The 13,242-nt window shown below is 43.4% G+C and overlaps 1 protein-coding gene across 15 annotated transcripts in view; it reads left to right on the top strand.

The window, feature by feature from the left end:
- The window catches only part of CDH23 (cadherin related 23), a 521,149-nt gene that overhangs the window by 250,660 nt on the left and 257,247 nt on the right, over positions 1-13,242 (top strand). For all 15 annotated transcript variants that reach the window (XM_073353546.1, XM_073353545.1, XM_073353548.1 and 12 more), the window contains 2 exons: positions 7,456-7,568; positions 10,501-10,689. In XM_073353546.1, the coding sequence (XP_073209647.1) occupies positions 7,456-7,568; positions 10,501-10,689 (302 nt within the window). The remainder of the gene's footprint in view (positions 1-7,455; positions 7,569-10,500; positions 10,690-13,242) is intronic.

Here is a 13,242-nt window from a genome sequence, read left to right as displayed (position 1 = left end):
TTTTCCACTGAATGTATCTGATGAAGTGAGCTGTAGCTCACGAAAGCTTATGCTCAAATAAATTTGTTAGTCTCTAAGGTGCCACAAGTCCTCCTTTTCTTTTTACGGATACAGACTAACAGGGCTGCTACTCTGAAACCTGTAATTAGTTAAGATGAGCTGCTATTAGCAGGAGAAAACTTTTATAGTGATAATCAAGATGGCCCATTTAGACAGTTGACAAGAAGGTGTGAGGATACTTAACTTTAGGGAAATAGATTCAGTATGTGTAAAGACCCAGCTGACTTAGAACAACGCTTCCTTAGCTCTCTTACCCTAACACCCCTACTCTACTTGCGCTACATTGATGATATTTTCATCATCTGGACCCATGGAAAAGAAGCCCTTGAGGAATTCCACCATGATTTTAACAATTTCCATCCCACCATCAACCTCAGCCGAGACCAATCTACACAAGTGGTCCATTTCCTGGACACTACTGTACTAATAAGCGATGGTCACATAAACACCACCCTCTACTGGAAACCTACTAACTGCTATACTTACCTACATGCATCCAGCTTCCATCCAGGACACACCACAAGATGCATTGTCTACAGCCAAGCTCTAAGATACAACCGCATTTGCTCCAATCCCTCAGACAGAGACAAACACCTACAAGATCTCTATCAAGCATTCTTAAACCTACAGTACCCACCTGGTGAAGTGAAGAAACAGATTGACAGAGCCAGAAGAGTACTCAGAAGTCACCTACTACAGGACAGGCCCAACAAAGAAAATAACAGAATGCCACTAGCTGTCACCTTCAGCCCCCAACTAAAACTTCTCCAGCGCATCATCAAAGATTTACAACCTATCCTGAAAAATGATCCCTCACTCTCTCAGATTTTGGGAGACAGGCCAGTCCTTGCTTACAGACAGCCCCCCAACCTGAAGCAAATGCTCTCCAGCAACCACACACCACACAACAAAAACACTAACCCAGGAACCTATCCTTGCAACAAAGCCCGATGCCAACTCTGTCCACATATTTATTCAAGTGACACCATCATAGGACCTAATCACATTAGCCACGCCATCAGGGGCTCATTCACCTGCACATCTACAAATGTGATATGTGCCAGCAATGCCCCTCTGCCATGTACATTGGCCAAACCGGACAGTCTCTACACAAAAGAATAAATGGACAGAAATCATAACATTCAAAAATCAGTAGGAGAACACTTCAGCCTCTCTGACCACTCAGTAAAAGATTTAAGGGTGACAATTTTGCAATAGAAAAGCTTCAAAAACAGACTCCAACGAGAAACTGCTGAGCTTGAATTAATATGCAAATTAGAAAAGGAGTAATTGTGGCACCTTAGAGACTAACCAATTTATATGAGTATAAGCTGTAGCTCATGAAAGCTTATGTTCAAATAAATGTGTTCATCTCTAAGGTGCCACAAATACTCCTTTTCTTTTTGCGGATACAGACTAACACAGCAGCTACTCTGAAATCTATGCAAACTAGATACCATTAACTTGGGTTTGAAGAGAGACTGGGAGTGGCTGGGTCATTACACATATTGAATCTATTTCCCCATGTTAAGTATCCTCACACCTTCTTGTCAACTGTCTCAATGGACCATCTTGATTATCACTACAAAAGTTTTTTTCTCCTGTTGATAATAGCTCATCTTAACTAATTAGCGTCTCAGTTTGTATGGCAACTTCCAACTTATCTGTATGTATATATATTTCTTCTTACTATATGTTCCATTCTATGCATCCGATGAAGTGGGCTGTAGCCCACAAAAGCTTATGCTCTAATAAATGTGTGGGTCTCTAAGGTGCCACAAGCACTCCTGTTCTTTTTGCAGATACAGACTAACACGGCTGCTACTCTGAAACCAAGTTTATTCTGTTGCTTGGAGACTGTAAGATGGAGCAGGCTTTTCACTCTGTGTTATTGCTATCTTTAAAGTGCAGTACACAAACCCTTTGTGACCCAGACAGAGAATATCAGCACCTAAAACTGAAACCTGATACAGAATGAGCATATGAATATTTGACAGCAAAGTGTTCAAAGTGGACTTCCCTTCAGGGGGAAATTGTACCATTCAAAGCTTCTCTTCACAGCCCTCTCTGCTATATTTCTCTTAACATTTTGTGCTACAACCGTCACACAACACACTCACTTCTAAACAAAAATTCCAGTACCATTTAATGTACCAGCCAGAGCTAGCTTTTCCCTACTCCGACCAGGTAATTAAGTCCTCGCAAATAGGTTCAGGAATCACTAACAGGCAGCAGGTTCACTATTAACACATTTCCACAAGCTACGAGAGAGTCTGTTCCAAAGCTATGAGGAACTTTTGGAAAAAGAGCTGCTATCTAATCTCTGGTTTCAGAGTAGCAGCTGTGTTAGTCTGTATCCGCAAAAAGAACAGGAGTACTTGTGGCACCTTAGAGACTAACAAGTGAGCTGTAGCTCATGAAAGCTTATGCTCAAATACATTTGTTAGTCTCTAAGGTGCCACAAGTCCTCCTTTTCTTTTTGAGAATAAACTTGGTAGATCTGCTCCGTTTAAAATACACCACAGGGGATTCTGTGTATCCACTGTGTTCTCTCTCATGTCTGGGTATTACAGTGCTGCTTCAACAATATAGTCATCAGAGGAACAGCAATTCATTGTATTGGCACACCCATTAGACAGGGTCAGGGAGGCAGGATAGGATGAGTAGCCCTAGCAGCATCAGTCAGACAATACCAGGGTCAGAAGGGCATGACAGTACAGGTAGCATAATATGGGTAGCTAACACAGGTCTGAGCAGCAAGGCAGGGCCAAAAGAACCAGGGATCTTTGGACAGGCAGGCAGCACTGAAAGCAGCAGACAGGATCAGAGTTCAGAAACAGGCTCCGGATGTCTCTGTCAGGCATTGTTAGATTGAGATAGTGGGACAGAGCAACGCAAAGAACACTGGCACCAGATCTACAACTGTGTCTGAATATGGCACTATAGATATGAGTCACTTGCCAGCTTTATGTAACAGAGAGAAAACCCTTACTAACTCATAAGATTTAATTGGATAGTAGTTATCTGCTTCAGAGGCCATTGGAGTAACAGACTTATCTGCGGGTGAATGTCCAGCAGCTAGTGATCGGAGTCTGAGCAGCAACATGCCAGACTGTCATCCATGCTCCTCAGCATCTCCACATTGTGTGGCTCTGTTGCATCCATGGAATCCCTCTGCCTCTGAGTGGGTTGATGCAGAGACCTAGTGGTTTGGAATGGTTTCTTTGTCTTTCCAGACACAGAGGGAAAGGAGAAAGAGGAGTGAAAGTAATTGCTGTTAGAGCAGTGGAGCAGACAAACCAATTGAAAGCCATCAGCCTGTGTTGCAGTACGCACAGTCAGCCACACACTAAACTGCAGTTAACCCAGGCTGGGACTTTTTACTGGGTCAAAAGACTGACAGATAACGAGAGGACAAAGGATGAAGGAGAGATTTTATAGCGAGAAGGGGTGGAGAGAGTGGAAGGCTGAGTGACAGCAAATGGGGAGTGAAAAGCAAAGATGGCTATTTTTCCCCCTATGAAAAAGATGAAGAAATTGAAAATATAAAGATAACAAGAGAGTTTCCAAAGAGAAGCACCGAGCAGGAATTTGCATTGTTCTATAGTGCAGTACTTCATGGAGGACCATTGGTCAGAGGACAAATGAATTGGTGGTTGAAGAGGCTTTGTAGAGAAAATTATGAAAAGACTTTGAATGACAGATTTGGAGACATGTCTTTCCTACTCAAAGGCTGTTTTTCGAGCCAACCAACTCTGTGTAAGCAAAAAGGCTCCCAAAAATACATCAGATGCATGTCTTTAATGTGAACAATATTTGGGAGGCTGAGCTAAAGGAAAACCTCTGATGTGCACAGCTGAAGAGCATTTGGGTCCTTAAGTTGTTCCCTTTCTTCTTAAAAATTACCTTACATTTGCTCAGATTCTGGTTGTGAGCCGAATTCATGGTGACTCTTGGAATGAGGGGTCCAGTGCTCAAACTGTAAGGCTTTGTTAGGTCCTTCATGCTCTGGCCAAATTCAGAATAAGCCCCATCAACCCACTTCCACTAGAACATATTGGTCTGAGGCTGAAGTTGGCAATCGCACCGGTTGGCAGATTTGTTAGTGGCAGGACAATGTGTTTTTTTTATTAAAATATATATTTATGGCATGTAATGTTGGAGGACTGTACAAAGGCTGCCCCAAAATATAATTTACCAGGGCAATATGCAGCGAAGGAAATGGTTGGCATCTTAGGACAGTTAAACTTGTTGCAGTACAATACAATATATTTTTATACATTGTTCTTCAAATGTGGAATCACAAAATGACTTTAGTTATGTCTGACTCGAAGAGAAAAAACTTGACAATATAATTTCAAAGAGAGGAAATGACTCTGTGTCTGGGGAAGAATGTCAAAATGTTCCTTGGGGGGCTGTACAAAGTGAAAACATGAGCGCTCCTGACTCGACCTCCTTACCCTGCTGTTAAAGAGGGAATGGGGGAGGAAGCCCAGACTGGAGAAGCATAGTGAGTGCAGGGAGTTAGTGGATATGAAATTGGTGAGGTAGCATGAAGTATGTGAAGACTTTTTGAAAATCAGGAGGAAAGTTTTGGCCTAGATTTGGAGATGAATAGGAATCCATGATAAGGGGGGACAATGGCATGGACAAGATGACTTAATGTAGGTCTTTTCTATCTATATAATTATGATTGGTTGATCCTGGTGAGCAGGGAGAAATTTGAAGATTTCCAAGGCTCCCAAAACATTAGAGAGAGAGAAATCTAGGAAGGTAGGTGGTGCGTTACTTCAATAGTTCTAGATAGGAAGTGATTTAAGGCATGAAGAAGGATTTCAACAGTGCTAAGGACAAATTTAGAAATGTTTTGAAACGTGTGCTGTAATATTTCATGATCCTGAACTTTTTCTCCTCCCACATCTTTCTTGGCTAAAATTATAACATTTCTAGCCTAGGTAACAAAGTTCTGGCTTGACATAGGAGGTCAGTGGGTTAAGTAGGTCATAGTTTAAATAGGATCAGTGATGTGGGGCAAGGGTGTTTTCTCTCTCCGTCAATTCTGAAAGAGGATTTAATCAACCATGCAGTAGCCAGGAACTGACAATCAAGACAGACAAGTAGGTGTTAGTTAGAAAGGTCTGAGAATAAGCTCCAAAAGAAAGATTATAGAGTTGGGTGACCACCACATCGAGGTAAAGTCCAAAGTGGAAACTATTGGTACCTTTTAAGATTTGCTACTGAACATCACTTAATATTGGTAAGTAGATCCTTAACAGTTCATTAAGCTGTGAACTCTGTCACTGAAGCAATCAATGGGCCATTTCAGATGGAACAGAGAAGAGGACCCAAGGACAAAATCATGAGGCACTCTGTAATTGGAGGCCTGAGGGGAAAATATAAGCCCTCCGCTATAAAGGAGAAATGTACAGTTATAGAGTTAGGACTCTGTCCAGGACAAGGAGGGGAGACCATGGTTTCTCTTAGCTCCTGGTGCTCCTAGAGGGTAAAATGTCTGAGAGGATTGAAAGCTACACGGCAACCAAGTCACATGAGAAGACAGCTGTAACTAGAAGCAAGAAATGGGTCATTAATCACCCAATGTAAGGGAATATCAATATGATGAAAGTGGCTAGGTCAGGCAGGCAGAGGTACAGGATCAGAATAGAGCAAATTGGTCAAGAGCTAAGGAAAGGATACTTTTGTAATGGCAAATTTTCTTGAAATGCATTTCCAGAAAATTGGCAAATAGTTTTTAATATAAGACACCCAACTTCTCAGTATCTTTCTCTCTTCTCTCCCCTGCCCCCCCCCCATCAGCTGGATGGAATGTAACAATCCCCCACCTCCTCCTTTGTCTTGGTGTTTGGGATCAGGAATTCTTACACACTGTGAGAGTGTAGGGTGTAGAGTGTAAGGGGGTGGGTGGGTGTGTGTGTGTGTGTGTTTGCAGGAGTGTATGTATGTGCAAGCCCCTGATCATTAATTCAGTAGCCTCCTTCTTGGATATCACACAAGGCAAGCATCAGATTGCCAAGGCTCCAAGTGACAACTGATTTCTTTGTCTCAGTTGACAAAGGTAAAGGAGATGAGATTATTATGAGGGTAGCCCCAGTCCCGTGAGATTCAGCTTATTAATATCTGCTGGCAAATAGGCTGTACGACTCAGCAATACCGAGTTAACCTTCTGCCAGTGTCTATTTCTAAAGAAGGAGAAAACTGACCCAGGTTGCCATGAGAGCAGGACCGGCTCTTCTGGATGAAGCACAAAATAGTGAGGCATTGAGGATGGCATCGCGTGTGGCTGGTCACACATGTAACCTTCGGGGATATCAAATTTACAAGCTCATAGAAAGGCACCCAAAGGCATGGAATAAAGAGCATCTACAAACTAGATGGAAGCAAATGAGAGGGTCCAGCCCACTCCCAAAGGGCAGTGGGGACTCTTAGAAGGGGCAGTCTGCCATCCAGGGGACATAGCAGCAATGGCAGAGATCAGTCGAGGGGGTGTGGAGGAAATGAGAATGCTGAAGGCAGCCGTCTAAACCAAAGCCTGTTCAGTTCAGTAACTGGATTTTGCCTTTTTGTTGTGCTGCTTTAGCTCTGTCCTAAAACCACATGGGGCTAGACCATGAAGATACTATATCACAAGCCTTAAGTCAAAGGCAGCATGAAATGTGTTCCTGTTCTAGGAGCAGGCCAGGTCCCAGTTGTTTCTCCCCTGAAGCAAAGGGGAAGCAGGGACCCAACCTGCACCAGCTCAGCATACTTCCCATTCTGCACCACCTTAGCTCTGCAGCTGGTGCATGAGGGTGGGGATGGAGCTGAGGCTCTGCTTACTCCCAGCCCTGTCCAACCATTTCCCTCCCACCTTCATGTGATGGGAGTAGCTGCCCACTATGGCTGCTCTCTCTTTGTGCTCAGACTTCAACACTTGCTAAGAGGTAAACTGCAAAGTGGCGGTCTGTATACGCTGTCTGAGATCCCAAGTCAGTAACAGAGTAGATGTGGAGATAAGAACGATGAATGCGTTTACATTTTAGCAGAAACTCTTTGAAATTCCTACACTGCCTGAAGTGTTTGTGATGCTATCAGCTCTTGCAAAGAAAGCACAGTTCTGAGCCCAGTATTGGGTAGGTAAGTGAAGGAGGAACTGATTTACAGCCATTTAATTTTAAAATGCATTTATAATGCTTTAAGTCTGCACATACTAGTATAATCTGTTACCCGGCTGGGGGTCTTAAACCAGACTACAGTTCTGAATTCTAAAATCGCTTTTTGCATGATCTGGTCATGCATGGAGGGTCTCATCAGGCTTTCCTCTGTGTTAAGTCCATAGTTTCTGTGTCTTCAGCAATATGGGCTGCTTGTGCTCATCCTGTTTGTTTTCATTGCCAGGTAACACCAACAGCATCTTTGCACTGGACTACATCAGTGGAGCTTTAACCCTGAATGGGCCACTGGACCGTGAAAACCCTTTCTACAGCACTGGATTCATTCTCACAGTGAAGGTGAGACACTGAGAGCAATAGCTCTTTGGGGAGACAAGGGGAAGGATCAGCATAGCTGAAGGGAGAGGAAAGGCACTTCAGTCAGAGGATCATCTGTGAATGTGTTGCTGCTCTGTGCTGCTTAATACTGACTTATTTCAAGTGAAGAAGCACACTGGTAGTATTCTTTCCCTATCTGACACCAGGGCAGACCTCTGCTATTCCCAGGGCAGGACTCCTCTCTCTCTCCCTGTCTGGCATCAGGGACAGACCCCATTATCCCTAGATTGGGGAGTGGGCTGTAGAATTAACCTGTTCTATTTCTTGTGATTCACCCTGACTGCTGCTAGCTCAGTTAGCTCTTCCAAAGCTCTCTGAACTTCTGCTCTGGGGTACTCCTCTTTTGGTGGTTTCTGTCTTCTGTAGTGTATGTGTTGCTCTGTTCTGGCTCAGGGGTACTCCTCGGGGTGGGAGGAGGCTAGACACACACGCTGCATGCCAGAACCCCTTTGAGCAGCAGGATGAACAGTGTCCTGTGGATTAATGAAGGGGGAACGTACTGGTGGGGCTAGTAGGGACTGTGAGATGCAACAGAATTAGAAGGGCAGAAACAGATGCTGACATGACAAAAATGGGTCTTCCCCCCCCCCCGCCCCCAATCTCACTGGGCACCTGTATTTTTGGTGTCCAGCAGATCCTTCAGCTGCATCTGTGTCTGTGTTGCATGGTACAAGGATTACAAAGAAAAGGCTAAAAGTCGCTTCATCATGAAAATGCATCGAAGCATAACGTTCCGACACCATGAGGCCCCACCGGAGAACTGCTCTCCCAACTCCAATTTCCGCTCTTTAATCAAAATCCATACCAAGCCAGCCGGTGGGTTGGAAACACATTTAGAAGTGTGGATTCCACTGGGCTGGAGGAAAGAATCAGCATGTTAGAGAAGTCATTGACTGGGAGGATGGCAGCCAGCACTGGAAGAGTAGCATCATAGAATATCAGGGTTGGAAGGGACCTCAGGAGGTCATCTAGTCCAACCCCCTGCTCAAAGCAGGAACAATCCCCAATTAAATCATCCCAGCCAGGGCTTTGTCAAGCCTGACCTTACAAACTTCTAAGGAAGGAGATTCCACCACCTCCCTAGGCAACGTATTCCAGTGTTTCACCACCCTCTTAGTGAAAAAGTTTTTCCTAAGATCCAACCTAAATCTTCCCCACTGCAACTTGAGACCATTACTCCTTGTTCTGTCATCTGCTACCACTGAGAACAGTCTAGAGCCATCCTCTTTGGAACCCCCTTGCAGGTAGTTGAAAGCAGCTATCAAATCCCCCCTCACTCTTCTCTTCTGCAGACTAAACAATCCCAGTTCCCTCAGCCTCTCCTCATAACTCATGTGTTCCAGTCCCCAAATCATTTTTGTTGCCCTCCGCTGGACTCTTTCCAATTTGTCCACATCCTTCTTGTAGTGTGGGGCCCAAAACTGGACACAGTACTCCAGACGAGGCCTCACCAGTGTCGAATAGAGGGGAACGATCATGTCTCTCGATCTGCTGGCAATGCCCCTGAGTACAGCTCACCTCCTTGCTGTGGTAGGGGCAGTGCTTTGTCAGGGAGAGAAAATGACATGCAATTACTCGGCTTGACCTGTGGTGAGGGTCTTTCTGTGGAGTTCTACACGGTCAATATACTATTATCATCCCTTGGAATCCAGCTTCTTTCCCTTGATTCTTGGTGGGGAGGGAGCAGGGTTGATTTTGGGGTCAAAAGTGTGTGTGTGTGTGTGTCTAAGTAAAATAGATTAGGCCCAAATGCCAATCTGTGGAAATGCTGAATTTTACCAACTCCACAATCAGCCTCAGGGTGATCTTTAGCAGCCCCATCTGCCTGCCCTCCAGTGTTCCATGGAGCTGCAGGGGGCTCTTTCCTCCCCTTGTGGTCTTGTTTCCGTTTTTTTAGATTATACAAAATACAAGAGGAAGAACTCTATTTTCAGATGTCCTTCACCACCCTCGTTTCTGTGACAATAAGGTTCATCCTCTAGCCACCCACCTCCCTTCTCTCCTCTTCCCCCCACCAAAAAACCCTGTATAAGTTAAGATGTCTGGTGGGAACTTATCACATAGAGTGCCAGTGCATTGGCCCTTCATGTCTAGTAATTTGCAGCCAAACCTATTTTAAGTCCCAAGTAAAATGAGTTTGCTGGTCTTGTCCTATTTTTCTAGTGGATGTTTGTCTCCATCACATCACAGCATGATTTTCACTGCTGCTAATCTCAGTTCAGGCAAGGCCCAGGAGTAAACCTGATGTCACCACCTCCCTCAGATGTCCTGGGAAAACCCTGGTTTTGAGGAGTGTCTCCCATGTCCTGCCAGGCTATTTTGCAAGATGTTAACAGTCTTGACATTAATGCTAGTGGAGAAAACCATCTCCTGTATGCATCATACTATTATGAGTTTGTGTCATTACAGTGCATGGCATCATAATGAGAGACAACAGTTTTGGCCCCACAAGGCAAATCTCTAAAGGTGGCCGTCCAGATGACAGGCAGATTTGTAGGTCAGTAGTAACAAGTATAATCAGAGCGATAGGTACTGGAGTAGTAGAGGTGGTGTGGGTAAAAATTCAGTGTGCCCATCCTTGGCAGACCTAAGAGGTGAGGGAGCTTGCATAGCTCCTAACTATGTTGTGCTGGACTAAAGCCACAGTTATCAGTCTTTCACTTTGAACACTAAACTTGCACCACAAATGCACATTTAAAGCCTCGGTCAAATCATGCTGCATCCATGATGTAAACGACAAGGGAAGGCTATTACTGTGCCATTGACTTTGTCTCAATGACAGCAGTCAACTGCACTGCCTGTATGCAATTTCTGTATGATGGGCCGCAATCTTCTGCATTTCTCTTATGCTTGTTCTTTGAAATAAAGGCCACACTGATATTTTCCCTTGCAGGGTACGGAGTTGAATGATGACCGCACCCCCTCCAATGCTACAGTGATCACCACTTTCAACATCCTTGTCATAGACCTAAATGACAATGCCCCCGAGTTCAATAGTTCTGAGTACAGTGTTGGAATCCCAGAGCTGGCCCAGGTGGGCTTTGCCCTTCCCCTTTTCATCCAGGTGCAGGATAAAGACGAGGTAAGACATCAGAATAAATATCAATGGCCACTTGCTGCAGATACACCCTCCGGGCACTCCAGGTGATTTCATGAATCCTCTGTCTTGTACCTCTGATGCCTTCTGTTTCTGTATATTGCACATTCTACTTAGAATAATACATGGACCATGGAGAGAGAAGTGGGCACTAATATGTCCATGATACCTGTATGCCTTGGGTATTGTTCAGTACCTTCTACAGCCATCACTCTAGCCCGTCAGTCCCTGAAGTGCAGACACTTTCATGAGGTCTCTTGTTGCTTTTGTAAAATAAGAATAATGTGACTGATGAGTTCCAACAAATATGGCTGTGCCACATACCAGTTCTTGTGTACTTCAGAGCACCTGTCAGGTAATCGGATAGCTTCCTTTCTCCAACCTGTCTTATAAATGGAGAAGATTCCAGGGAGGGATTCTGGTGGTGACATAAACTGCGATGGGGGGAGAGAGACACAACTCAGTCATCAGAACCCTACTGAACAGTTATCTGTGCATAAAGATCTACTAATACAGTATGATCAATGAACATTTAAATGAACAAGAATTGTGAAAGTTGAAGATATGCTTCCTATGGCAATATGTACTCATCTCCATGTGTCCATCTGGTCTCTTTTTTTTTTTTTTTTTTTAAATAAATAGACAAGTAAAGGGCCTATTTTGTATCGGTGCAGGGAAGAGTCTAACCCCTGTAATATGGAACAAGTCTTCTAACAGTAGTACAGTCTCTGTTGGAAGAAAAAGGGAGAAGTCCCACTAGGTGCTGTTGTAGGAGGTGTATGGATAGAGGTAGTGATTCTCAGAATATTACTTAAAAATTTAGAGTTAGAATTTCAGCCAAAATACACGGGCTCTTCTAGAAATTATAATGAACAGACAAGCTTCCAACCCCTTTATCAAACCTCTTTCAGTTCCCATTGTAAAGAAGAGGTGAAGTTAAAATAAATATGGAGCAAAGAAAGTTCATCAGTAACCAGAGAACTTCAACAAATGAATAGTTATAGAAGGAAATCAGTGCAGACCCTCTGACTCTTGTTTCGTTTCGTGCATCCCACCTGCCCTGTGTAAGCAGCTTTATCCAGGAGAGAGACCACAGACTTTAACAACAGAGATTCCAGAAGCAGCTACAAGCAGGTATCTGTGTACCCCATCCTCCACCCTATTAAACCTTTAATCCTAAATGACGATTACTTGATGGTTTGAAAGCAAGGGGGATTGGGATACTTATTTTCTTACTACTCTTCAGTGGCTGCAGTTACCCCTCGTAACATTTGCCTGCAGCATCAGTGGCTTGTTCTTTGCTGCTGTTAATGGACCTTCTATTTATTATAGCACTGAACCATTTCACTTAGGAATTCCATTAGGTTTTCCAGCCCTAGGGTTACACTCTTCAATTACTCCTCATATTTGACTCATGCAATTCATTTTTTTTTCTTTACTATCCTAACCTACAACCATGCCACAGTCTACAATGCCTCCTTTAAAAAAAAACAAAAAACTGCTGGCACCACATGGAGAAATTTCTAAAATATCTTAAAAACTATCCTGCTGCTGTAGCGTAGAGTATCTATATTTTTCTTCTCATTTTTTGTTTGGTCACAGTAAGAAGATTTTCAGGAAAATGGGATCTTTATTTCTTTGAAATTATTCTGTTCCTAGCATTTATCCATTTACTATATTAGAGTATTGGAGGGGGGAAGTTAGATGACTGATTAAAATGTATAATCTCTCTCTAAAAATAGAAAATTGTCACTTGTGGCAAAAGGATGGAGATTTAAACTTTTTTGTTCTGAGGATGTAACTCCAGCATTGTTTATCTCAAAAACTGTGTTTGCTGGTAGAAATGGCAGATTCTCTCCCGCCCCCTCCTCCCCCCCAGCCTTCATGAAATTCACAGGTTCTTTCAAGACCTTGCCAAAATATTTGTTTTCATGTGTGAAACAATTATGACAAAGCACTAATCAGAATAGTCTACATGTGACGTAAATTGCAAACAGAGAGTTATGACTTCAGCTGGGAGACATGCAGGTGAGAACTTAAACAGCTAACAAGAGCGTGTTTTCTTGCAAATGTCCTTAGCAAACAAAGAACAGAATTACAAATAAGATGACAGGTAGTCAGGATTGTTTCCAAATTGAATATTTGTCATGGTGTTCCATGAAGTGTCAGCAGCTCTTTAATTGAAGGACATTATGGTAAGGCTGTTTGTGTCAATAGAGTGAAGGCTCTGTCATTGTTTCTGCTTCAAAGCTCTGTTTATAGGAGTCCCAAAATTCACTCCAGTCTTTCAACCTCACTAATTTAAAAAAAAAAGGAGGGGGGGGGAGATTCATGCATCCATTTAAGTAATGAGAGCAGAAAATAAACTAATTTTGCGGTTTGCAATGAACTTTCTTTAAGCTTCTGTAACTCCCAAACAGATTGGTTGCAGTTGTCAAAATCATTTGGCCCAGGCCTAACTCTTCTTCCATTGAAGCTGGTGGGATTCTTACCACTGATTTTAATAAAACCAGTGGAGTTTCTGTGTGTAGAAATGGC

This window comes from Lepidochelys kempii, chromosome 7 (assembly GCF_965140265.1).
Source record: "Lepidochelys kempii isolate rLepKem1 chromosome 7, rLepKem1.hap2, whole genome shotgun sequence".
NCBI lineage: Eukaryota > Metazoa > Chordata > Testudines > Cheloniidae > Lepidochelys > Lepidochelys kempii.
This window is presented reverse-complemented; position numbering and strand designations above follow the sequence as displayed.